Source organism: Patagioenas fasciata, chromosome 18 (genome assembly GCF_037038585.1).
Source record: "Patagioenas fasciata isolate bPatFas1 chromosome 18, bPatFas1.hap1, whole genome shotgun sequence".
In the NCBI taxonomy this organism is placed as follows: Eukaryota; Metazoa; Chordata; class Aves; order Columbiformes; family Columbidae; genus Patagioenas; species Patagioenas fasciata.
In genome coordinates this window covers 8,470,625-8,498,408 of record NC_092537.1, presented here as the reverse complement: position 1 = coordinate 8,498,408, position 27,784 = coordinate 8,470,625, and the positions used below count along the sequence as shown (strand labels likewise).

The 27,784-nt window shown below is 46.3% G+C and overlaps 1 protein-coding gene across 1 annotated transcript; it reads right to left on the bottom strand.

Moving 5' to 3' along the window:
* Positions 1-773: 773 nt before the first annotated feature.
* METRNL (meteorin like, glial cell differentiation regulator) lies at positions 774-24,851 on the bottom strand. Its single transcript, XM_065852723.2, has 4 exons — positions 24,568-24,851; positions 18,327-18,715; positions 2,438-2,497; positions 774-1,722 (listed from the first exon to the last, which is right to left on the bottom strand). Exons 1-4 carry the CDS (start codon positions 24,678-24,680, stop codon positions 1,406-1,408), a joined length of 879 nt encoding a protein of 292 aa, XP_065708795.1. The 5' UTR covers positions 24,681-24,851; the 3' UTR covers positions 774-1,405.
* Between the last annotated feature and the right edge of the window lie 2,933 nt (positions 24,852-27,784).

The following is a 27,784-nucleotide window of genomic DNA, read 5'->3' as shown; positions in this document are numbered from 1 at the left end:
TAAGTCTCACGGGACATCTCCGTCCCACCCATCTCAGAAGTTCTTGTATCCACCCGAGAGAACCATCCTGAGTCACTCCAGACACCCTGCCTGAGCCTCAGAAACATTTACATGAAGGAGATACGAGGGATGAGGCAAAAGAAGTCACTAAGTGGAAAATTTACTTTTTACTTAAAGAACCTGATAGCCTAAAATGAAAGTTAGGGCGGTAGAAAGCACCAAAGAATGAACATGGGCAAGAGGCTAAAAATGCTTGCAAAGGTACCATTAAAATGATGCATTACATGTTTTGGGGAACAACAGGACTGACCAAGGAGAGAGAGCTCCTGTACCTGCCATGGGACACAACCTGCAAAAGTGGCTCATCCTTATTAAAGTGCTTATTTTTCACCAGGTGGCCTGGTCTGTCCCCTAAGACTTGCAGGCATGAACATCCACCTTGCGCCAAGCTACCAGGCAGCACAATTAGAAAGCTCCAAGCTAAAGACGATGGGGCAGCCTGCTCATTGGAGCTGTTCCCAAAATAGCCCCACAGGCTTCAGAGAGAAGTACACTTAGGGCTTTGCCTGGACACGTGTCTAAAAATCTCCAAAAATAGCTCCTGCTTCCCCTTTGAAAAACGCTGCGGTTCCCAATGCCTCACAGGAACTCTGTTTCTGCTCAGAGAAGCCACAAAATAAGTGAGCAGCCCAGAACTGATCTATGAGCACATCTGGACTCGACGAGATCAGCCTTATGGGGGAGAAAAAGACAAAGATTTTAAACAGCATGTGTCAAATCCAGGGACCTTTATTTCTCTGGAATGGAAAGAATTTGCCAGCCTGGACAAAAAACTGCAGGCGGCGATTGTACATTCTTTCAAATAAAAAATAAAGAACACACACACGAGAGTTTGGCTCCATAAATTTCTGTCATAAGAAACAACTTTGAATTGTACACCAAGCTTTTTACAAAGCATCAATGTTAAGATGTTTTACCGTGCTCTATCACATTCTTGGCCATTTATACAGAATACGCCATACCAAATGCTACATCAGCTTAAGACATTTTTAAAAATTAGTATTAAAAAGATACAAAGGCATGTTGGCTTTCATTTGGGTTTTTTATTAAGACATGGGAGTTTTCTTTGTTTGTTTTCCTAAGGAAGTCACTAAAAAAATAGAATAACTTAATTCGTAAGGACAAGATTGGTTAAAAATCCAGCCTTGCTTGCTTGGCAGCCTTCTGAGCTCGTACCTCTGTTGCTTCCATGGGTCTACCAGCTGCAGACGTGTCCTGCGGGTCTCAGCCTGCGCTCCGGGTCTGTCCGTGCTCTCAGTTACCGTTTGTGTTCAGGGTTCTTGCCGCAGTCAGGAAATATTCCCGGCCAAACACTAAAAAGCAATCTTCAGCCTAACAGGGGATTTCAATCTGGGCCAATTTCACATGGGTTTAGCCCTTTGTCTTTTGCCTCTTTGTACATCCTTTGGAAGTCTTTAAAACGAGGGGCACAGCCTAACCTGGCCTCCCCAAAGTGCATGCGTCCCGTGAAAAGGAAATCTCCATCTCCTGGTTTCACCCCACACTCCAGCGGGGTCTTTATTTGTCCTCGCCAGTTCCCACTCTCCCCCGTGAGCTGAAAGACTTTGCTCTTCTGCCTGTACAGTTTGTTGACACCAACGTGAATTATGGATTCTTGCTCTTCTGCCTCATTCGTTACATCTTGAATGGAGCCTCTGATCACTGGAAACAGAAAAACGACGTAAGGAAGAGTTACCCAAAACCCCTCTGGAAGAACCAGGTCCAAACTCAGCCTCATGCAACCAGGCAGTTGAAGGGGAACTGATTTCACTACAGCAGCCCCAGTTTTGGGCCTCTGTTATTTTTAGAGTTAAGTTTATATCGGTAACATACAGCATATAGTTGTGTTTGTCACAGTTCATATTTGCAACCTCTCCTGTAAAGGGCACCCACATATTAAATTTAAATGCAAAAATAATTACATCAAGAAAACAGCATCAATCATGATAAAGAATTCTAACAACAAGATACATGTTTAATGCTCCCTGACAACATACTTTCAGTTCTTCAGCTATTACAGATACCAGCTGATATTAACTTCCCCTTTAAAAAGGGAAGCACAGAGAATTATTGAAACTTTTGGTCTTTCGTCAACAGTCCATTTTAGGACAGCAAGTAAAGGCATCTCCTGGATGCACCCGAGTCTTTGAAATTCTACTTCTATTGTGGTCGCTGGGTGATTCTCTGTCCACCTCGGGGAAGTGCCAGCTGGGCACCATGGTTTTGAGGTTCTTCACACCATGCAGAGCCCCTGCAGACCACATTTACTGCTGGTGGAAGGTGCCAAGAGTAAATAGGTGCTCATCAGTGTTTCTGGACGTCACATTTACGTGAGCCAGCCAAGGGGAGAAGAGACGGGGGGGAAGCAACAACTCACCAAAATCACTAGTGCAGACAGCCAACAGGACCTCTGTGTCACTGCATGGTCGGCAGGGGGCTGGAGAGAAAGGGTCAGAATTAGCAAAGGACCAGACGATAGTAAATAAATAAACCAGTATTTAACCAAAAATAGAACACACACACACAACACAGGGACAAGTGGTCCAAAGACCTGTCAGGCATCAATGATGCTACAAGAAATAGAGGGTAACCCTGTCCCCATGAGATTTTTTATTTAAGTAGGAATATGGCTCTCTTTAACACTCCTGCTGGGGTGATCCAGCAAACACCACACACACTTGCTGCGCTTATACAAAATACGTTCTGATACTGGGTGCATTTGCAGTGTGCTCTGCTGTAAATTCGAAGCTCTTGAAAAGGCTTTGAAGATCATATGCCTTTTAAACTCTAATAGCAAAGCTTCTTTCTTACAATTTCTAGCAAGTGTTGCGGGGCTATTTCACAAGGCATTCAGTCCATCACCACATCAAAGATCCAGGAGGTTACAGAGTGGGGGAGGCAAAGAAAGGAGGAAAAAAACCCCAGCCCATGTGTTTGAGGGCGTCGAGGCAAAGCGGAAACTGAGCCGGTATCTGTCAGAGCTCAAACAGCACAAAGACCATTTCCTGTACTGCTGGAAACATTTGGATATCTGCACTAATCTAATCAATGCAAGAATGTGGCTCCTCTTTGTACTCAGCCAGCGATTTCTGAGCAAAAGGTACTGTAGTTGCAGTACAGATGTTTCTATAATACCCCGTTGAGCTCAGGAATTTGCTTACTATCGGGTCTGCCCTGCCCGGCGATGCTAATTAAGTCTGTCCACTGGTGGCCCAAGGATCAGAGCCCACGTCTTTCACTTGATGTCATCTTGAAGCAGCATTTACACATCAGTCAGAAAGATGAAACCCCATTGAGCGTGCAGCTCTGCCTGGATTAGTTTGGGCAAAGACTTCGGCAAAGCCGGGCTCACGCTGGAGAGGAAGCTACAGCTGATTTCATCGCCCAGCCCACGATCAAACCCCAAGCAGAGGGTCCCCTGCTTCTCACCACCCCCAAAAATTTAGTTTTTGAGCCTCAACATCTGAAAACACTTAGTGACCAGATTCCCAAATAGTCACACCCTTCCTCTCATCCGCGCCCGCTTCCCGGAGGAGTTCATCCTTTGCACTAAGAAGTATATTTAGTTTAAATATACTCCTCCGGGCCTAGACAACGTGTACCCGATGCTCATGATGCTCAGCTATTAGCCTTGCTCTGCTAGATGGCCCAAGCCATTCTTGAACAGGAGACACAACAAATCTCTTCTTTTTTGCAAGGTCCCAGAAAGGCGGTGATCCAGAAAGGAGGATTATTGACTCAAATCCACCAAATTTGCTCCAGTCAGATGATTAATACACAGTGTAACTCACTGTTTGATAGGATTAAAGAGAAAGTAAAATGCATATTTCTGAGCAGGGACAGTTGAAGGAATAATTCAAGAAGGTTAAAAAGATCCAAAAGAAGAGACAAGGAATAGGCAAAATAGTTCTATTAAAGCATCTGGATCAATCAGGCATTTCTATTTGAGTCTGAATGCCTTCAGGGCCTTTAGAAATAAGTCAGCCTTTACTGGCTTTCTTTGCCTCACATACCATTTCAGCTTTCTTTTTTGGAAAAGTTTGGAAACTGTTTAATATAATGAGAAATACAGAGCTAGCAAAAGCCTGGACATAATGGGAGTACTATAATACATTCAGTTTAAAGATACTTTAATGTTTAGACTCAAGATATTTTGACTAGTGGCTAGACCAAACAGCCAAGTTTCATCTAACAGAGAAAACTACATTAGTCACATAACATCCTACCATGGAGTTGTCTCATTCATGGCACCTACCAAATCCATCCAGGGCAAATGCCCCTCTGCTCCAACCTCCCTCTGCCCAAACCACAACCCAAGTTAGAGAAACCAAATGGAGGGAACCTGAGCAAACCCAACAGCATTTTCACATGGACAGAAGCTCTAAAACAAAGCACAGCTGATGGGCATCCTCAACATCCACAGCTGGATTTCAGACACCGGATTTCAGATATTTTGTTCTGCAAAGATCTAATAATAAAACAGCATCTCAGCCTTTTTAAGTCTGAGTGAAAACAGTCTTGGTTTAGACCAGACATCTCTGTAGTTCATCCAACACCATCAGAAAATTGAAAAAAAAAATGACTAAGCCATTTTTGTTCTCAAAAGGAATGCAACACAAGCTGTTGCGTTAAAGATGAAAAACAAGCTACTTTAAAAGTGGTTCCTTCCATTTAAATAGACTGACGCTGTAATAAATCAAATGAACAAATCTCCACATATATGCAGAGCCAAATCATTTTAATTGTGGACTCTGGGCAAAATCCTGCATCCTTTTTAAATGCAAAAGGAAATTAAAAGTGCTCAGCGTTGCTCACACTAGATCATTACTGAAAACCTACTTCAGATCCATGCTGACTCACAGCAGTTGGGTGACATGCAAGCTTATTTAACAACCATTTACCCGCACCCATCACTGCAATACCAGACATATGAAGAACAGAAATCCTCTTCTGTGGAACAACTCCCACATCTGCATTCACAGAGTATCAAATATATCTTGCAAGCGGCAAAAACAAGGTATGCAAGCACAGATGGAAAGCGAGTTGTGAAGGATTACTGCCGAGGTAAATGGACCATTAAAAAGCAAATAACGTTCACTCGCTACAACCAAAGCTTCATTCCTGTAAAGCCTCATAAAAAACACCAAATCCTTTGGAGGAGGCAATGCCTAGACTTTCTTTCGAATCACAGCCATTAAGGAATCTGTGTGTTTATGCCACAAGTTGGGGATTTTAGTGGCAGCTCAGCCCTTGTTGACTCAGGGAATGGGCAGCAGGTGTTCTCCTGCCTCAGTAGGTCAAAACGACACACACCTCAGGCTGAAATGGGAAGCAACCTTATAACTAAAAAAATAAAGAAGAAAAAGCACTGCACTCCTGCCCAGCAGGTGAAGATGTTCATTTTCTGGAAAAACGGGCCCGGGTTCCAAACAAGACGTCTGTTTGCCGGATGCCCGACTCCCTGGGGGTGTCTCAAGGGCTGCCCAGGTTCTCGCGTCCAAAAGCAAGTCTATGAACTTGCAACGACAACAGTATCAACGTCAGCTGCTCTAATTCCTGTAAACTCGATAAGCCAAAGAGCCTTAATTCATACAGCAGCAGGGGAAGGGGGAAAAAAGAAAAGAGAGAAAAGCAATGTTTTATTGAAGCCCTCTAAAGCCCAGATGCCTATAACTCAGCTCCACCGGCGGTGGCATAAAGCCTGCATTGTGCACGTCGGCTGCGGGCTCTCCTGGGAATGCCTTTGATGGATTTTGACAGTATCCTGACCTGAAGTAACCTGAGGCAGCCCTCTCCCTCCACCCCCCCAGCCCAGTCCCTCCAAAGGCCTCTCTATTCACCTCCCCGCAGAGGGAGATGTAATTACATCATTCCTCACAAGCCAGCAGTCATGTCCCAGCTGCTTTGAGCGATTTGCCCTCTGAACCTGATGTTACCGAGGAGGACGTGGTGATACTAACAAAAGACCGCACTTGTTGGCCAACATCTTTGTCAAACGCGTTGCTGGTCCTCTCCATGGGGAGGCAGGAGCACTCAGAAGAGAGAGGGACGTGCCCCGAGGAGATGCTGTGAGCTCCAGAAGGTCCCCAGCTCAGCCAGCACCAAAGCGTTGAGTTGTCTAGAAAAGATCTCCTCTGATATTGGAGATGGATTGAAGCGCACCTTTAGTGCTGACATTTAGCATGGGTCTCCTCTGCCTCAAGAGCTGTGGGTAGGTGCTGCCATCCTCTCTCACAACACATACACGACTCCAGTCCTTCCTCCTTTGGTTTGTGACATTTGCACACAACCCTTCTATCCTCTGAAAGTAGGAAATGGGAGTTATTTGAAGGGCCATCGTCATGGTTTACAATGACAGCTCCCTGCAGGACACAGTCAAAGTGAGACGTGCTGGCTCTGGCTGCAGCCCTCACAGAAACCACATGAGTGGGCCTGATCTTCTTTTGAGACATTCGTGTTTCAATAGCCACCCATGAGTCCGACTGACCTTACCTTACCCCACAACCAGCTTCCAACCCATAAATAAGTCTCCTCTTTCTGTCCTGAATTTTCTCAACACGCTCCACAACCTCATAGCTATCAAGAAGACTAGATGAGCCAGATTGTAGGTCTTCACACACTGTCCCAAATCTTCACTTACTGAGCCCAAAAGCCCTTCTCCATCCCCCCTACGTCTCTGAGTAGGCTCTGCTGAGCACACATCGCTGCTCCGGCAGCACACACAAGAAGAGAGACGCCCTTTAAGCAGAAGTGAAAATGTTCAACACAAAGTAATTGCAGAAAACCGCTTTACCGAGGAATACCCTTTGGTTTTATGAAGAAGCTCGTGTACGCGTGCGGTGTGGTAGAGGTGTGGATGGCGGGGGAGGGAAACATCGCGCTGGTTTATCTGCGCTTCCAGTTTCCGTGGCATACATCACCCACACGTTCGTATTTCTGAATAATCCTTTGAAGAGCACTCAGACCTTTTAAGCATCAAAAGCTACTGAGGAGGCCCAGGCGCGGTTGGAACATTACTTTCTGTTAGTTCTAGGTTTAGATCTTTTGATTAAAACAAGTAGTCTTTTCTCTTGCGTGCTGAACATAAGACATTCAAATGGGTCTTGTCGCGGACCAGGCTGATTTAAGCGAAGCCGGCCCATAGAGCAGCACCTCAAGCTGTACGGGTGCGGGGCCACAGCAGACCTGACATCAGCATTAGTTCATATGGAACAAAAAAACCCACCCACACCCTTCAAATTCTTGCTGGCAGCTCTGTAATTGCAATCATACTGGAAAGGGCATCAAAGGATGAGTCTCCTTCCTGGAAACACAGAGTACAGGCTTCCAAGAGCAGATTATAAAAATAGAGATGCGGTTTCTCCAATGATGGTGCATTTCTCTGCCATTTTTCTGAGTCCTGAGCAGAAATGACTATGTCTCAACTGATTACTGAATCACTGGTTTAGCTGGGAGACAAGAGTTTAAGAGCAAGCATCATATGAGCGAGAAAAAAAAAGTATCTTGCCCTGATCCTGCTTTAATTAATTAAAAAGTAGAATAAATCCTTGTAATTATTTCTTCCTAAGTTTGCCTAGGCTTCCTCTCTGAAGAGGCAAGACTTCTGCCATGAAAAAAACCTCTCACAGCTCATATCCCAAATAAAAAGATGTGTTCCTATGCAGTGGAGGTGGACAAGAATTTGGCAACCACTCGGTTTACCAGGATTTGACTAGTCATCTCCTTCTAGATACACCTTCAGTTTCCCTCACCCCCTCAGAAAGCTCTTCCTGAGCAAGCCAAAACAACATTCAACCTCAAAACAACCACAACCCCCATGCTGAAACACCATCTAAACTACATCAATGCCACCAGTGCATCTCGAATTTAAGATGAACATGCTGGCTGGGAGCTCAGGCCGGCAGAGCTGCATCCAGCACACCTGCACTTAACATCATACCTGCGGCCACGCGGGGAGGGAAAACGCGGCCAGATGTCACAGAGCATCTCCACAGCTGGGCTGGAAGTTCCTGACACCCAGTCACAGCGCACAGAGGAGCTCCCTCATCGTTCTTTTGTTTTACAGGGTCTTCCTGTCTTTGGATGGGATAGGGTTACACGGTTTTCTGCAAGCACTGCACTTTTTCCAGCGTTTCAGTAGGAAAACGCCAAGTCAGGGAGCAAATGTGAGAGCTGGGCTTAAGCTGCTCCCAGCTCCTTGGTTCAATAAGCCTTGGACACGGGAGCCGAAGGAATTGTGCTTCTTCAATGGAAAGCAGGTTAATGCTATGAAAAACATACTGAGAGAGTTTAGTGGTCTTATGAAGGCTGAAAAATTCATCCCCACATTTGCTAGAAGGTTAATCTGAGCCCCTGTGCTGGGCAGAAAAGACAGCTCAGAACCAGGATCATGAGCAAAGATCGAAAACTCAAAGGCTCCTTTCTTCTACAGCCAAGATTTGGTACAGGACAAGATGGTGATTCAGCAGCTGGACCAAAATCATCATGCTGCAATGGACAATCTCCCCTGATTGCTTCATGGGAAGCAGGGATATTAGTGATTTTAGTTCTTCAGAAAAGAAATGTAGTCAAAATCCAGTTCCTAGCCTTAGCTCATTTTTAACATTCAGTTCAACTTGCACAAACACACAAGTTTTTAGAAGTAACTCAGAAAATACAGACACTGGCCAAGAGCAACTTAAACCTGCAAATAAGGTTAATGAAATGCAGACTTTCGTATGCTGTGGCATGGATTGTGCCAAGAGAATTGAGATAATACCACTTCCTTCCTGCAAAGAAAGAATTAAAAAAGCACATTGTAAACGTCACCATCAGAGATGTGATGACCTTTGTGTTCTGAGAAATGTTAAGACAAGAGACCATGAGCTAGAAATTTATCTTTTCGCAGAAATGTCTTCCAAGAGGTTATTAAAGTCCTTAAGTATCAAAGAAGACTACTTATGTAAACAGTGTGAGGAAGAGATTTGGTACTGGGCAAGCTCCATTTGCAAGAGCTTTCAAAATGAAACTTGGCTCAGCAGCTACAGAGCACGTCAGGATCCTCTGGGATTGCGGAGTCAATGGCTTTTTGCTGTTCCAAGATGCAGCACCCATCCTTACAAACGAGCTGAAAGGTCAGCTACAAACACAGCCATTTGTTTAAAAATGAAAAAAAGAAAAAACCACAGAGCAGTTTTGATTCCAGCAGCATTAGACACTATTAAACTCTACCTCCAGGCCCATGCATGAGTTGCATCAACATAGGAGAAATTATGAGGTGTCATATCTTCGAGACAATTCTTTCCGTCCCACCTCCTCTGGGTTGCCTATTGCTCCATCAGCAAAAAATAATGCCTGTCCCAAACACTGTCCCCCTTGCCCCCTCCTGCCATATGTGGCCAAGAGCTGCAGTTCGGTCTCCAGCACCACCCCTGGTCCCAGGGCAGGTTCACAGAGCCATGCTTGAGGTTTTGGGGTTTAAGCTCCTGTGCTGCCCTGGGAAAGTGCGGTGCAGGACTGTGCCAGGGTGGGCAGCGATGGGATGGTAACAGAATGGGTGCCAAGTCCCTGATGAGCTCCTACACTTACCTGTTGAATACCAGCCCTAGAAAAAACCTCAGTTACAGTCAAGCCTGTAATGTATCGCATCCAAAAAGCTCTGCTCAGCAGACAAAATTTTCAGTTAAATTCCTTCTGTCTGAATTGCAGTGAAAAGAGAGAGCCCAGCAAACAAAGTGTTTCTCCAACTGTACTAGTCCACGCAGCATTTGTAATCATCTGCCATTTCTTTGCTTTCTCTCTCCCCTTCCCAACTGCAATTGAAGAGAAAAGCAGACAGCAAGAGAAATGCTGGGAATTGCTCCTGCTGTATGTGCACAAGACAGCAATATAAACCCATTAAAAAATGTATCTATTTGTTTATCTCACAGAAAATACCTCTCTCCTTCCTTGAACCCACCGCTGCTGTCCAAGGCGGATGAGGAGTGGGAGGCGCTGGGCAGGATGAACGAGTTGCTGGAAGTTGGAGGTGACTCCGGAGGGTTGAGGGACAACTCTGGTCCACTCCGACCTCGCAGCAGAGAACGGGCTGGGGCAGAACGTCCCTCCTGCTGCCCCATTGCACCTCCGCACTGCCCAGCAGCACTGCACCACAGCAAATACTTCTACTGGCTCAAAACCCAGAAAGATTCATGGCTCGGCCCATCCTCTCTTTTTCTTCTGAAGAAAATGTCCTGCCTAAGCCTTGTAAAAGCACACACCACTCAGATCCAGGAAAACATACGATTATAATTAATGTTTTGATGTCCTGTTGGGTTGTGTCTCTGACAGCTAACAAAGCCCTCAGCTGAGCTTCAGGCAGTGCTTGCAAGGCAGAAAATGCAAAAGGAAGGTGTTTTTCAGCCCCGGTGCCGGAGTGTCCCCCTGGCCCTGGCAGGGCAAAGGGAGAGGCTGGAGCCAGCACCCACGGCCAGGCTGGGGCCCCGCCAGGAACACAGAGCCTTCGTCCCCCCGCCACCAGCCTCCTCTTCAGACCGGTCCAGTAATGCCTCCTGGGGAGCAGGGGAATAGAATTAAGTAACAAGTGGCTGGTTAAAGTTAAACCCTGAGAGTGGAATAATGACAGATCAAAGATTGAGTAGCACATGTGCACTCACATCCACACAGGTCCTTCTCCTTCCTGTTTCTAGAAATCAAATGCTTTTTGGTATGTGGGAGAGCTCTGAAGGAGCAAGGGCAGTTTTCACTTTAAAACCATGCTTATTTAATCAGCCTATTCTTGAGGTCTGTGGAAGGGCTACATCTCACACAGCAACCTCTTCAATGTTATAACCGGTTAACCCAAAAAAAGTTACTAAAGGTTTTCCATTTGTAACAGGAAAGGCCTTAAAATGTATACACTTGCTGGTTCTACATAAGCCTGGACTTTTTCCTCAGTGCCCAAACCGCATATGGGAGTCAGAGTAGTGCAGAGAGACACCCGAGGAGGTGCCAAAACAACCCATACAAAAAAATCCTGCCACAAATTTGAATCAGCAGCCGAAGTTACTGCTGGATCAAAGCTGCACGTCATGTGCCAGCAGCTTTTTGTCCCAGTATTAAACCTCCCAAGGTCAGACTTAGTAGACCACAGCTTTGGGTCCAGGGTGACTTCCCAGTATCTTTGCAATATTACAGTGTATATCTTCTGGTTTCTACAAGAGATTAAGGTGAAAGAGATTTTTTTGTCCTGGAAATCAAGGCCCTAACACCGGAAAAATTTGGCCCATGTCTCCATAAGTTTGTTATTCCTCAGGGAAGGTGGGGGGCGGGAAAAAGAATGCGGTTCCCCCGCCCTCCCATCCCTTCTTTAACTACAACCTCAGGAATTAGCAAACTAAACAGTTTTGCAGAGCAAGCACAGAGCATTATTAAAGACTGCCAAGCAACTCGGCTGGATTGCAGATCTGTTTGTGGGACTATCTCCTGCAGTACATAAAGGTCAGAGCAAAGCAGAGCCCCAGCTGCCCGGACAATACACCTGACTGCTTATTGGTTTTGACTGCCCACTGAGTTGAGAAATAAGTTAACGGCATTCGTGGCCAGTCTAGCAAAAATAGGCTATTTTCTTGCCCCCTCTCCCCTGCAGCTGTGTATTTATCACTGTGGCTCCATTGTCACCTCCTCTGCCCACTGCAAAACCAGCTACTGTCCTGGCAACATCAAAAGATGAGCAGGGTCAGAGGAGACCGCTGTCAAGCTCATTTTCTTGGGGGAAGGAGAGATTAAATTAGGGCATCCTTCCAATTTTGTGTTTTGTTTTTTTTTTTTTTTTAGGTGAAGACTTCTCAGCTCAACGTTTTTCACCTTATTGAAGCTCAGATCCTGAAAACATCACCCCTGCGCAATTTAAGAACATGTAAGAGCATACGCATTCCCCAGGCATCAGAACCGCACTTTAAAATCAGTCCACACAGGAAGAAACCCAAAGACTTTGCTCTCAAACTCTCCCCCAGGTCAATCATTTGCTGCAAATCTGAGCACTTTAGATATATGAATAATTAGAGCAGGTTTCTACCTCTTTAAAATTAATCCCACTCCAGGCTCTGTTATACAGCAGCCAGCCTGATCAATGTAGATGTTGATCCATGACACCCAGTTCAGCACTATGCCCACAAAAACTAGCTTAAAATGTGTGTTTTCAAATACATATAGGGTTAGGGAATGCTGTTTACTCTTTTGTACAAGGTTACTCTGTGTCTAGTTCTGTCTCATCATTTACCAAGGGAAAAGCCATGAAAGTTACTATGGAAAAACTTTTACAAGGAGGGTGAGTACAAAGACGATTCAGAAAATAACGTATCCTAAAGCAGGAGTGTCAAAATGGTCCCCTATAAGGCCTCTAATTGAAGGGTATTTTGAACTGCATTTAAGGCTGTTTTCTGGTGGTTTTCTCTTAAAACTTGCTGCTGACCTTTTAGAAAGAGACAAAGCACGTTAAACTACAGGAAGCCTTTAGCTGCTCAGTGAGCCCACCTTACGGGCCACCTGGACAACGTGTACTCAGGGCTACAGCCCAGACCCCATTCCGCTGCTCATTCCGCATTTCACCAGCAAATCCCACTGGGAGGAGTGAGAAATCAATTCTGTTCTGTGCTAATCAAACCAGACCCCACTCAGATTCGTTTTTTCCCCTAACACAGCTTAACCCAACAGGTAGGAGAGTTTTATCCTGTGCAGAAACTGCGGGGGGAAAAAAGAGACAAAGCAAGCTGGTTTTCTCATCTGACGGGGGGTATGGGACACACACCCCAGCCACGCAGCGTGGTGCCAACATCTCGAACGGTCACAATGACTCAGGCAGAACAAGTGCTAAGCATAAAGGTCGTGGGTACTTTCAGTTTAAGTGTTCCAAGTCCCCCTTTCCATCCCCTCCTCTGCTAACGCCAGCGACAACCTGACCACAATTTCCATAGTGCGAATAGCTTGGCAGGGAGCGGGCACACGCCAGCCACAGCTTCCCGCTCACCGTTCTCTGGGACGAGAGAAGAGAACGTTTGCGCTCCGTCAAGAAGTGAAAAATACACCAGCACATCTGCTGCTTCAGGCTACAAAGCTGAGCAGAGCGTGCAGACTCCAAGAAGCAAAATTATATTAGATATTTGGGAGAAACCAGAGGAAAACATGAGATCAGGAGCCCACGAGCTGCAATAACAGGAGAATTCCTGCAGAGAGATTGGTGCCCACCTCTGCCAAAGCCCAGCTGCATTAAAGATCGAAAGTTAAGAGGGGTGCTTCAGAAAGCCATTTGTCAGTAGAAACACTGGCACGGCCCAAATACTTATGAGCTTTCTTAACTTACAATCAGTTTTCTCAGGCCAGTGAATTAGCAGCATACAGGAAATAGCTGAATACTGTTCTTAATTAGTTAACTGGATTTATCCAGTTTTGCCTTGTTTTTCAGATACTCACTTGAGTGCTGTACCTCCTATCTATTAATATTCTCAGCCAGGTACCCAGCATTAATAAAGAAAACATAGAAAAGCGTTATTGGAACCTGCATTCAGTCAGTAGATGCCATCAAGATAAAGGGCCATTTTTGTTAAAGTTTGACTTCTTTACTACACATAAGTGGGTGAGTAATGAAAGGGCTTTCAATTTACCTCCTGAGCTCTAACAACCGAATTATAGACATCACCATGAGCGTGCAATGGGAAAAGCAAACTACACAGCTTACAGAAAGCTGGATCCAGAGCTCAGATGTGACACTCTTGAAACACAGACTTTAGGCAACAAAACAAGGTCATTTGGTGGGCCAGGGGGAAGGGTATTGACCTTCCTCTCCAAAATGCTTGGTCAAACCTACAGATTCTTGTTTCAGATTAGTTGAGCAAAAGCTAAAGAATTTAAAAAGCAAATCATTCTCAAGGGACCTTCACAGTTTTCACAGGAGTTTAATCCAAGCAGCTTGCTGCAGTGCAAGGCAGACCTAGACCTAGACCAGGCACATGCTCCTCTACAGCTGACACTCATGTGGGTCAACATCTTCAGAAAACTTCTAGGAACTATATGGCCAAACACCACTTCTGTCAAAACCTCCATCTACTTGCCAGTATAGCAGAAACCCAGAGTATTGTCCTCCACCACAAGCAGGAAAGATTAGAATCAACAGAATTCAACAGCTTAAACAAGTTCTACTGCTTCTCAAATGGCCTCGGGCCAAAATGTCACAGTGCCTCAGTTCTTCAGCTGGGCAAACACCAAGGCTTCAGAGCCTCACCACCAGCATGAGCTGAGCTTAATGGACCATTGGTGTGGATGGGAATGACAGAGGAATCCAATTCAAAACCCAATCTGCAATCAAAAGCACTTTCAGTCCCCACGACTTTGGTATCAAGAGAAGAATGCAAGAATCCAGATGTCTGAATTGTCAAGGTGACCCTTCTTAGGGACTGCTCACATAAAAAGGTGACAAACATTGCCTCTGCACCTCCTCCCAGCTTAAGAAACTACAAATCCCCAGAAAGGCTTTTTTTTTTTTTGCTGGTTATTATCACAGTAAAAACCATCTCGTACCAAATTTCAGCAATCTGAACTAAAACAGTGTACAACAAATACCTCAATCCGGTACAAATTTCAGCATTCTGAATTAAAACCTATCAGTATACTACAAATAGTTGCTACAGTTAGGGAAGCCTTAAGATAATACGATAGGGACAAGAAAAGGGTTAAAAGCCCAAAATCTGAAAAATGTTAAGACTACACTGTGCCATTCAACCTTCCCAAGAAAAGGAAAAGGCCAATTCAGAACCTTTGTGTGTTTTCTACTGAATTATTTGCTAGATTCTGATTAAGTGGGAAAGAATGACTGTAAACTAATAAAACTTGAGGTTTTCTAATTAAACCACAGGCACCCTGCCAAGCATTGCTGATTTGTTGATGCACCCTGCAATGTCAGGGCTCTGAGGACACAACAGGTCATTAAAGTATTAAACAGATGACTTACACTCTTTAATCAGAGCTGAGATGCCAGGTTAGGAAGCGAGAGTAAACTCAAGGGCAGAGTACAATAATTATCACCAGGAAACAAACACAGGGAGAGTGGAGAGAAGTTGTTAGCGAGTAGTTATTGCACAAGGAAAGGGCTGGATCACTGAGCCCCACACCTGGGTCTTCTATGATCGTCGTCTCCCCTGCTCTGCAATTACAGATACAGTGATATTTGGGATTTTCAGTCCTTCTTTGTCAGATGAAGCTCTGCATGAGAGGTGCCTCTGCCTGGCTCTGCCAGCACATCTCAGCCCCATCTGCAACACCTCGCACGTCTCTGTCATCCCTTCACACCTCTCTGCTCAGCTCCCTCGTTTTTCCTGTGTGCAGCAGCCAAGTCTGTGACCAAGGGCCAGAAGTATCTTTGGAGAGAAATACAGAACCATAAATCCAGTTTTCAGCTCCTTTAAGCTCAGCGCTTGCCTCTGGCTTGAGCCTCCTCGCCAATGAAGAAGACACCGGCGATTTCAGCCAATTGATTGTGAACTTCCCCTCCAAATGAATAGCTCAGTAAAGGGTATTTGGAGGTTTCATAGAAAGACTAGAAGCAGCTCCAGAAGAAAGGACGTCCATGAATGGCAAAGAGCCCCAAATATATTGCTCTATAGAAGCCTCACAAGGCAGCTATTTGGCAGTTTCCCCAGACATATAGATATTTATAGGAGAATAAAAGTGCTCATCTGACTGAGTAGTGGAAAGAGTCATGTATGGCATTTTCATCGTGTTTTCACCCGCCCCCCTCCCCAGAGTCTGGGGATCCAAAAACAGGCAAGAGAAATAATTTAAAATACAATAGAGATCCCTAGTTTGCCCTGAAGGCTCTGCTGATGAACTATTAAAAAGCTGCTTCTGTCCAAACAAGACACTTGGAGCGTGAAGCAGATAGCCCACCACATTGTTTTATAAGACAGCTCCGAAATCTGACCAGTGTCTGTTACAGCTGAAAATACAGCAGCCACAGAAAAAGTCATTTAATATGCCTGTCAAAGAGGAAGGCTGTAATTGGATTCACTCCTCAGTTTGACTTCTGAAAGTCTCTGAAGAAAACTCCCATCAGCTTTAAAAATCTCCAAGATTTTATGTGGAACGAAGAGCCCTTTTTTGTAAAAACACAGCAGTTTGTGCCGGTTTGGGATGGTAAGTGCGCCAGCACCGAGTCCTCTTCATTTTAGCTAAGCTCTGCAGAAACCGTACCTACATGCAAACTAAAACCAGCAGCAATTAGCATTATTTCTCACGTATTATTTAACTTCTATGCAAAAGCAATTTCATTTTTTTTCTTTTCCAAAAAGCGTAGGACTTTTCTTGGTAAGTTGAAGTGACTTGCTTATCGCTAGCCTGCCTGTGTCTCCGTCCTCACAGCCTGTCAAAGAAAGAAGCACTGAATCTGGGAACATTCTCCAAATAACTGATTAAACAATGTATTTAATGTCTTCTGCGATGGAATTGTACTACATAGCTGAGATTCTGCACAGCGTATTCATCTTTGCAGGAATGATCTTATTGGGAAAACAGCTCTGCAGCAGATCCCCTAATTTTTTTGCCACAGTTGTACAATGCCGAAGGAGAGAAGTCTGCTTAAAATGCAGAATGCTCGATGTTAAGCTACAACTTGCATACGCAGCAAGAGTAAAGAAGGCAACTTAAATATTTGAATATTTGTGTTGATAGTTTCTTTTGTTCTAATGGCAAACACGCCATCTATCAGTTACTGGGGTTACTGCATTAGCCCTCAGCTCTTGCTGAGTTAAGAGCTGTTCATCTCAGTTCAACTAAGATCTGCACAATAAAGAAAAAGCCATATCTGAACTGGTGTGCCACCATCTAAACGTCAGCAGGGCGGTGACTGTGTACAAATATATAAACATATAAATCCAGAGTCCTATTGTGGAAGGGAGCCAGGGGAGGGGAGAAGAGGAGACACCAGTTCTGCAACCGCTTATCCCAAACAAGGACGAGGGATGCCGCGAAGATACAGCTGCAGTTTAATTAGCCACACCACTGCTTATCAAGCAGCATCTCAGGCAAAGCATATGGCATCACTGCCGCAGAATCTGGGCAGCCTACGCAGGGCGTCTCAGGCTCTTTTCGCATCGGGTTGTACCCGGGACCGAGTCATCTCCCGGGTGCTCTGAGGACTCTGCTCCGCTGCTGCGGGGCTCCCTCGCTCCTGCCGTTTCACAAGAGAAATCTGTTTGCAACCATGGCTTCCTCACTTAAATCCCTAAACCACAAAACCTCATTTGGGACAAACTACCCTCGATCTGCTGTTCCTCAGGCTACTCTGGAAACCTCCCCTCCTTGGTTATGGGGGTAAAAGCTAGAGGCAATTCTGAATGGAGGAGATGCATGAACCAGATACCACCCACCTAAAGAGAATTTCCCCTTCCCCTCTGTCATCCTTCACAAGTGCTAGTTTTTCTTCTCAGACCGTCTCATTTATTAGCATAATTAGGTTACACCTAGAGCTATTGTTCCCAAATGGTATTTAGCTCACTATTTATTATCAGACTTTACAGGCTTGTAAGCTCTTTCAGTTTGCCCACTCCCTATTCCTACAAGCTTTCCGATGGTGTAAAACTCCTCCCTGCAAAGCTTGCTCTTCATCATGGCTGAGAGAGAAGACAACACCGGCACTGTAAAGGTATTGTCATGGTGTTGAAGAGCTCTGCCATGGCACAGTAATGCTCATGAGAGTGTAGCAAGCAGAGCTGAGGAGGAAACACACCATTTTCCCTGTTTAAAAAACACTACAAAACAAAACAAAACACAAAAATGCAATAATTAGGTCAGCAAGTAGCAGTAGTTGCAGAGGGGGAAAAAAAAAGCAAACATGGAAAAGGAGCTCCTCCTTGTTTAAATGTTTATTATTCCAAACATGCAGCAGGGTCTTAAAAACTGAGTTAAAAAGTAGTTAGAAAACTGTTACAGCAAGGCTTGGAAGGCCAGTTCCCGCTGGAGTTCACTGCAGGGTAAGGCCAGCTCCTGTGATTCACCCCGCGCCAGCAAGGGGAGAATCGTTCACAACGTAGCCCTTAACAAATCGCTTGGAATTCAGCCTATGCTACCAGCTCCCAAAAAACTACATCAACAACAAAAACAAACCGAAACAATCAATTCTTCCGCAATAGCCTGTTTATAAAACATATCCTTAAAAGCACATGAAATTCAGACCCAACCACTTTCCCACTCACTCACTCTGCCATCTGTTATGCATCCAATACAATATGTGAAAATCCGACCAATATCCCAGAACTCACCAGAAACTGTGTGCAAATCAGATGCCATCCCCTTGCTCATCAATTCGTACTGGAAGCCTGTAATCTTCCTGCTAATGTCCTGCTGAGGAGTGGCCTCAATGAACAGCCCTCCCTGATCATAGCCAAAGCAATACACTTTACCGGGGCTGCGATCTCCATCTCGAACCAAGAGTTTCAGTTCTCCAGTTTTTTCCAAATAAATATTTGCTCCTGCAGAGTCCTTGAAGGGCTTTATGCAAACAGTCAAATGTTTGTAAGAGGCAGGTGAAGTGTTGGGTCGCAGGTTGACTATGAGTGCTCCCGTGGGATACATCCACTCTATTGACCCTTCAGAACAGCGGAGGTAGACCTGTTCAACATCCTTCTTGTGAGACTCGTGAGTTAAACCACTGGGGGAAGAAAGAAAGAGAAAGTTAGAGAAATGACAGAGCTGGTAATGTGACTGTCATAACCTCAAACCTTCAGAGACCCACATCAACAAGCGCAGGAAGCCTATGAGGGTGTTATTAGCCCATCCAGCTCAGCAGCGGTCAGAAGTGCTTGTCTCTTGCAAGACTGCAACCTTAATATTATGAGACAATTTTAAACCGTCTCCCAAAAGAAAAAGTCAAACCACCAGTAATTGACTTCAAAATTAAATAGGATATAAGCACATGATCAAAAGCAATTAAATTACTCCAGCCTCAGTTACTGCCCATCAGCTGAGCTGTGGCAAATGACTTGGCGCATACTAAGTAAAACACGTACACTTGAGCTCCTTTCCTGGTGGCTTAAACCAGCACGTTCTCCAGCCTTGCAGATCGGACTCCACCTTTTTTTCAAGTACTTTGTTCCCCTTCCAAGTCTATATTCCCAATGGATCTGAAACTGGGAGCGATGCCAAACTCACCCTGTGAACTGGAGCAAAGGGATGCTCTGGGTGATACCGATACCCCCTGCCCCAGCTGGGCAGCCCAAATCTGCAAACTGGGAGGTAGGGAGAGAAGATATCACACTCTCCAGTGGTAGCTGGGTAAGTATTGAACTACGCTGCTTTCTTCAGTACATATACCATGTTCCCCAATTCTCCCCAATATGAGATCTAAGCGTAGCTTATGATTTTATTGCCCAGCTACCAGCAGACGCACAGCTACGCGTGCTCAGCAAAAAACAGAGCACACAGCCAGTTACTATCACTGGGATGCAGGGCCACCACCAGTCCCATGTCCTTAGCCAACACCATGACTAAAAATTAACACTCCAACAGCTGTTTTGAGGGCCAGTGACCACAGAGATGGAACAGGAGAGTCACGCGGGGATCCCGAGGCCAACTGCAGTGAAAGGAGAGCAAACTGCCATGCACAAGCAGGGTGACGAGTAAATCCCCGAGACTTGCTTGTCTGTAGCTTAAAGTGAGGACAGCTCTAACCAACCCTTGCTGCCTGTTACTGACGCTGGACCAACCCCACAGGTTCTTCACCCGGAGTGACTCAAAGCGCTAACACGACATTGCGTGCTGGAGGCACTCCAGTTAAAAGAAAAAGTTGTAGGACACCTGGTTTATTACTTGCAGTATTTGGGCCATTAGGCAAAAATCCATTCCCAGTCCCTGTCCTGTCACAAACCTATTATGTGAGTATGAGCAAATCACTTCACCACCAAGCTTGTTTCTCCTCCTAGTTCCCAAACATCAGCATCTTTTATTCTGTGCCTGGTGAGCACCACCCCAGATGAGACCCTTGAATAGAGCTCACGGGTCTGCTTTGCAGTACTTTAGAGAAGCTTCACAACATTCCCACTTGTGGGCAGATGAACCAAGACAGGGAAAAAAATAATGAAACAGTATTAAGTGATTCATCTGAGGTTACACAGGAAACCTGTGGCAAATAACCTATTTTATTACAGTGCAAGTAATGACATTAAGTTCTGTTTTCTCAACAGAAACCTCCAAATACACAGTTCCCCACCCCAAAGTTATATTCAGGTGCTGAAGAGGGTTTAAATTCAAGCCAGCATTTAGAAAGTAACAAGAAGCCATGTATAAAAGAAGGGGGAAAAAACCCATATGGTTTGCATTTACTGTTGACGTGACTCATTATTGTGAGTGTCAGTGTGACCCACTTGATAGAGGTTACACGAGGAAGCTCAGCAAAATAAGGCATATTTAATAACAATAGTGCCTGCAAACATGTGCTTTTCAATAATCTTGAAAGCCACATCAAGAACACAGATGAGGAGAAAAGAGGGACAAGTTTTTGACCTTTAGTCTCTTGCCCTCACATTCAGTAGTACTTAACACATTCAGGAAACTTAACTTTCAATGGGATATTTCAAGTTGACTGTAAATCCACATCTGGTTCACAAAATCGGTTTTCACCACAGCATGCACATGATGCCACTCAACAGAAAACACAGGAGTCCGTTTATGTGCAAGCAGTGAATAAGTAAAATTAAAGAGTGTAAAGCTTAACCCTCAGCAAAGGGGCAAAAAACTACACTTACACATCACTTGTTATTACTCAAGACATCAAAAAGAGCTGTAAAGGTTTTGCAGGACCTATGCTGGCAAATTCCACCCTGAAGCTCAAGTGTTTAAACAGAAGGAAGATACCAGGGGCAAAACTCTGAACTCATGCAGTGAAACTGCTTTTGCAAGTGATCCCAACAACACTGAGGCAGTGAATTTCTGCCAGAGAAAAAAGCCTTCACATTCATTTTGTTCAAACATTCATGCTGTTCAAACAAAAAACAGGGTGGACTCTGAAATTATGTTCTGAAAGCCAATTATATCCCACAGGCAAGAGTGATGCCATTAGACAGATACATCAAGCACAAGTACCTGTACACATTAAGCCTTATATTAAAGGATGACTCAAAAGTTAAGCAGATTTCAAAATACCTGCTCACATTACCTAACAGCAACCACCATCATCCAGTAAAACCTGTCGCTTTGCTTTCTGTCAAAATGACATGTCACCACATTTAGAGATTGTTTAATGTCATGCTCTCACTGGCCAGCCATCAGACACATCATGTCCACAAACTAATGGAGGTCCAGAAGCCTTTTTTTCGCTCATTTGAGGTTTTGGTTGGTTTGTTTGGGGCTTTTTTAAAGTATATAGGGATGAGATAGGGCAGGTGTTTAATGGTTACAGTGATGGATGAACCACCCATCCTCCCTTTCAAATGTGTGCAGTTCATTGTGACTTATTTCTACAGCAAGTACTACTTCCTTATACCAATCCATGAGGACACCCTGAATCACTGCATTTGCCTCCTCACTCTTCTCCCTTTCTGGTTCCAGTCACCCCCTTTGTCTACCCTGAAAGATCAGTTGCTGTATCAGTGCAATAAGCTGTTGTGCTCCAACATGCAACAGCTGTTATTTAAAGAAAAAAGGAGCAGGAGGAATATTCACACTATTTACTTTAGCTATTTATTTTAATCATTCATTACAGATGCTCTGAAGAGCCCTAGAAGCACCCATGTTCTCCCAGCACCCCTCAGCGAACACAGGAAACTTTTGCTGCTAATTTGGGGTATCTAATTAAGGATGACAAGCTGGAGAGCATTGAGAATTGCCCAGAGCATCCACCAGTGCAGAGGGCAAGATCAATGGACATTACGCAGCCACATCAGAGCTGAATTCTTGCTCCTACTGCCTACAGTCAAAAACACCAGACCAGCATATTCTCAGCAAGTCACTGAAACACTTTTGCTCAAAGCATCGAGAGGTCATTGCAGTACAAAAACCTGAAGTTACAGCAAGAGTAATAACCAGACACACACCATAGTGAAGTTTCTGCTTTCTTCTGGACAAAGCTTTCCTGGAAGCTCTCTGCCAAGCTATTTATTAAGGTGCTGCTATGGCCTATTGAGGGTACTTAATTTGCAGGTGTCAAGCTGTGCATTGCATCAGATTTCCCTTGAAGCATGAAGGATACCTATAGGAATCCTACTGAAGCTCTTCATACTGCTCAGGGATATAAGCTGGTCACTTCTCTGCAAGTTAATATGAGAAAAAAATCATATCCAGAATATTCTACTTCTAAGATGACTGCTTTTAATAACGACATGTATATAAAGGTGAGAAAGCACTTTGGGGTTTACCGTAGAGATCGCTACTAGCCTCCCAAGTCTGCCTGCACAAGACAACCCAGAACTTCTCCATGGGAAGCAAGATTACTGTTTGGCATCCAAGCCTCCAGATTTTTCAAAATTAAAGTAAAAAAAATCATATGACTTCAAAACATTATATTCCACATAAAAAGTCCTTTCTGACCCATATAGCTATTAGTATCCACACTGAAATATGTAATTAGATGGTATTTACTGGTACATCAAATTACCTTTCCTTCCTAAGTGCTAGTCTTTTAGGACAAAGCAGATTACATTTAATGGCCTTAGGACTGCCAGCATTTCTGATGACACCCGTTTGCTACCAGTAAGGCCAAAGGCAGCCTGGTTTACCTTATCCCCCCCAGGACTCCTGTCCACCTGGACTCTCTCACTCAAGTGAAACCACCCAGACTGAACTGTGTGTGCCAGAAGGCAGATCCTCGATCCTCCTTCCCTGTGAGCCCAACAGCATCGTCAGGACCTGCCACCACTTTGGTTCCCCAGAGCAACAACAGGCGAGTGAGACCAAGCTTGCGTCACCAGTTTGCCCCAAACTCAGTTACAGGAAATGATATTTCACTTCCCCCCACCACCACCAAGCATCACCCCCTTAGTTGGTACCCAAGGCATTGCTTATTCCAGCCCTGCTCAGGGGGAGTCACTGCTTGCTCTAAGGTCACTGCTTGCTCTAAGAAAATAGGACAAAAATAAGAACCAAACAGGACATGATTACAGGGTTTTGTCATCGGTCCTTTAAAAAACCATGCTGTGCGGTAAGGTCCCAGTAAGTACACGCAGGTAGGGATGCTTAGGGATGCAAGCAGGTACAGCTTTGGTGGGGGGAAGCTGGCAAAGCAAAATGACACAACTAAGAGTTTGCCACAGAACTAACATGTTTGGTCCCTATCAAGTGGATTACCGGGGATTAACTACGCAGGAGTTGTCAAAAAAAGTTCAGAAAAAAGCAAATATCAAGCATCTGTGTGTTTCAGACAGCAACAGACAATCAATTTTTACGTTTAAAGCCAATCCAGCTGTTTCCACACTTTGAATTCCCCCTACTCCAAAATACCCCACTGATACAAGCTGGCCAAACTTTTATTTTATAGAAAGTCAGATTTGTGCAGAATATTCAAGTAAAAACATTTAACTCTCCAAGTAATTACCTTCCAGCCAACAGAAAGCCTGATCCAGCAACACTTATTAGCGTTGCTTTTTAAAACTATGAACAGTGGAGGAGGTCACAGACCCAACCACACACGTTAAACTTATTACAAGCAATCAAAGGAAAGATAATTTGGGAGATAAACACTTGAGAACTGGAGAGCTTTCACAGCTAGCGCAATTAGAATAAATCAGGAGTGAGGCCACCGTGACAGCCCCCGCTCCCGGGGCTCATCATCATCATCATCATCATCATCATCATCTCCATCTCCGTCTCCGCGGGACGAAGAGCGGGAGAACTTCCCGGGAGTGACACCGGGGACTGCGGCTGAGTGCGCAGTGCCGGGCGGGGGGAACGGGCCCGGGAAGGGCGCTCAGCCCTGGGCAGGGCCGCCCTCGCCGCGGCGGGAGCGCTCCACAGGTGCACGGCATCCCGGAGCCAGTTCCAGCGGCTGCGGGAGAAGCCGAGGCAGACACCCGGGGCTGCCCCGAGCGCGGCGCGGCCGGAGCCGTCCCGGCCCCGCTGAATCTCCGGGCGCGGCCGCGGAGCGCTGGGGACCGCGGGGAAGATGGTCGCGGGGAGAAACTTCTCCGTGGCAGACACGGCACCGCCCTCCTTCTCCTCCTCTTTAGCCCACCGAACCGCGCTGCCGGACACAGGGGAGCCCAGCCCGCCTTGGCCCCTCCATCCCTCCCCGCTCCGGGGCCGCTGCCCTGCGCCTGTTCGCGGCGAGCCCGCCGAGAGGGGCCTGCTCCCGGCAGGGGCGGGATGCAGCGCGCCCCGCAGCCCCGGCTCTCCGCCTTCTGCCACCCCCATCCCCGAGCCCCGGCCGGGCATCGCAGCGCCCTGCGCCGCTCTGCAGCGGGAGGGCTCTCCCTTTTGTTTTCGGCACCAACTTCTTCTCCCGATGGGGCGGGGATGGTCGTGGCAGCTCCCGCTTCCCCCCTCCCTCCCCATCCCGGCGGGGTCCCGCCTCACCTCCCCTTCCAGTTGCACAGGTCGCTGGAGTACTGAGCCGCGGCGCCGCCGCCCAGCAGCAGCCGCAGCCCCAGGAGCAGCGGCAGGAGCCCGGCGGCCGGGGCGCTCCGCATGGTCCCCCCCGCCGCCACCCCCCGGGCCGGTGCGAACGCGATGCAGGCGGCGCGGAGCGATGCGCGCAGCGCCCGGGAACTCGCCTACATGGCGGGGAGCGCAGCAGGGCGGAGCAGCTACCCCATGCCCGGCTCCGCGCTACGCCGCTCTGGCTCTGAAGTTTGCACCAGCTCGCTGCGGGCTCACAGCTGAGGGGCGGGGAGCGGCCCTGCCTCCCCGAGCCGCCCGCAGAGAGCCGGCTCCTCCTTCCCCCATCCCTCCCTCCCTCCCTCCCTCTGTCCGCCGGCGGGGCCCGCACTTGCTGCGCGAGCAAAACGCGGCGCCGGATCGGGAACCGCCGCTGCCCCGGGGGCACGGCCCGGCCCGCCCGGTGCCAGACGCCGCCGCTGCCTTTCCCGGCCCCTTGCAGGTGCCCTGGTCCGGGACGGGAGCGCTCCCGCCGCAGGGTGCCCGCTCCGGGCTGTGCGCTGAAGAAGTGATGCCCAGAGACCCCGCTGAGAGCAAAGGGTTTCCTTTGACCGGGAAGGGCACCGGGCTGCTCCGTCTGCGCTGGGGAACCCATGGGTGCCTGTCCCGGGCAAGGCGCGGTGCCAGCAGTGCACCTCGCTGCCGCGGGTTCCTCTGCCCACAGCAAGATCCGCACCTGGGCACGGATCCTGAATGGACAGAGGGTGACAATTTTGCAGGAACCTTCTTCTGTTTCCACTTACCAGGAAGCACTTGGGACTTGATCTTATTTGTAAAACTCTCCAACACTTAATGACCACTCTGGATAAGTCCTTGTCTTGTTTAATGTTCCTATTTATCTCATAGTTGACTTTGGATACTTAACCCTTCGTGGCAGAGACCCTTCTATGAGAAACCAGAGGCAAAGAAATGCCTTCTGGATTGTGAGGGAAGTGCAGAAGATGAATCAGTCCAAAACCCAGATTACCCAGGCCAAGATAAATAGGGAAAAAAAACACCCTAGATGTGGGGATGGGGCAGGGGGAGAGGATCCAGCTGTACACAGACTGCCCTCCGGTATGTCAGGCACCGTTGTTTCCTTCAAAGAAGCAACATGGGGTTTGGGATTGATATTGGACGTCCACAGATAGGAGAGGGGTTAAAATATTTCCAGATCACTGAGTTTCTCAGTCTTCTGTTGTTCTTTCAAGTGTCTGCCATGCAGCTTTGTTAAAGGCACTGCACAGATTTTTCTAGGTGAGAGTTCATGGATGAGTATTGAACATGTACGCCCTGTTCACAGTTTGGTGTGTTACCCTCCTTAGTACCTTTTAAAACACCTTGCGAAGTGCCCCCATGCTGTGTGGGAGGATCTGATGGCTAAACCAGGATATTCCAGTTCTGACCGCTTCCACCGAGGATTAAATCCTTCGCAGCATATCCCCTTCCATTTGTGGGTTTAGCTTTTCATGTCGTTTTTGTTTGGTAAATTACAGGTACTGTTCTGTTGATTATGAAGTATTAACATAATTACAGTAATTATGTCAAATGATGCAATGGATGTAAACATGTAATTAGCATGCAGGGACAACACTGAGCAAAGTGATGACAACATGCAATAATGCAAAACGCCTTATTCTCCTTGTCATGTGCAGTGACACAGGCTTTAGAGCTCATTGCCTTGATTATTTCTTTAGGAGGGGGTTTTATAAGAATGTTTTGCTTCCTCTCCTCATAGTGGAAAGAAAAGCATACAGAGAAAACACCATATTGCTTTATTCCTTGGCATGTTTATATGTGCAACCCTCTGCATGCCCCTCAACTTCACTGTATCTGATTTCCTTTGCAATATTCTAACTCTCTGCATTTGATAAAACAAACAAGTGCCCAGGCAGCTGCTCACGTTACGCTTTGGAACTTTTGCAACTGCCTGAAAACTCGGAACTTTTAAGATACAGAACAGTGTGTGCTATTTTGCAGTGGCTCCTACCTCTGGCTTTCATTCTCCCACTTTTAACTCAGAAAAGGCGGCGGCATTTCGTTCTGGGGACCCAGAAAAGTAACAGCGACATGGGGGCTTTGAAAGCCCCTCCTCTACTCCACGCTTACATGATCTTGGCGCAGTTCTTCGTCTGACCCAAGCTGCTGAGTCTCGCAAATGAGCAAAGCCCGGGGTTGCGGCTGCAGAGCCAGGTCCAGGTTAAGCCTCCCCCAGTTCAGAAGTGAGGGGCAGAAGGAGATAGGGAACCTCTGCAGCGAAGGGGGCTGTTTGGTTTGCTCATTTGCATCTCAATCCCCACAATGCTCTTCCGGCTACTCACAGCTATTCCATAGTAGTGCTCTTGGCTGAGATCTGGGAACACGCTCAAAGGGTGAGGCAGCTTTTGGATGCACTGAGCTGTTTTCTGTTTGAGCTGTGAAAAGCAAACATCTTTTCAAGGGAGAACATTCTGAACAGTAATTTTTTTTGCATTTACAATTCAGAAAGAGCAGAACTTCACTGAAATCTGTGAGGAAAATATTGTATAATGTCAAAAGGAAACATATATCCTCTGCAGCAAAGGCTTCACACTACTCTGGAAAGAGCAGTCACTAAGTTACTACACTGGCCTAATGTGGCAGGACTGGAGATACAGGTTCTGGAAACAGCTTCGTGCACTCAAACACTTGAACCCCAATAAAGCTCCATTGCCTTCCTCAAAGAGCAACTCAAAAGATAAGGACCTACACAGTCACTTCAGACACTTGCTTCTAAATTCACTTTAAATATTTGCTCGTCACAGCTACAAACCCAGGCACAAACAGTGGTGACTTTAAAAGACTTGGAGAACAGGCGGCTGCAGGAACAGAACTTATTCAAGGACCGATGACTAATTTGCTTCAGCACTCAAACGTGCAGATTTGGATAAAACAAAACCAAGTGGTGATTAGAGATGGGCTCAAGCTCAGATCTGGACTTACATTTTCTTCAAAGCATGGCTGTGTTTAGATCCTAGGTATTAGGGGCAAAACTCTCCTGCCAAGTGGGGACCCAGCTGGAAGGCACAGTGAGGGCACAGGATTTTGGATTACGCACACCTCAGCTGAGCATGCAGAGCTGGTTTAAACAGTGTGGCAGAGCTGATCTGTTGAAAGGTCTCACTCAGCATTGCTGTCC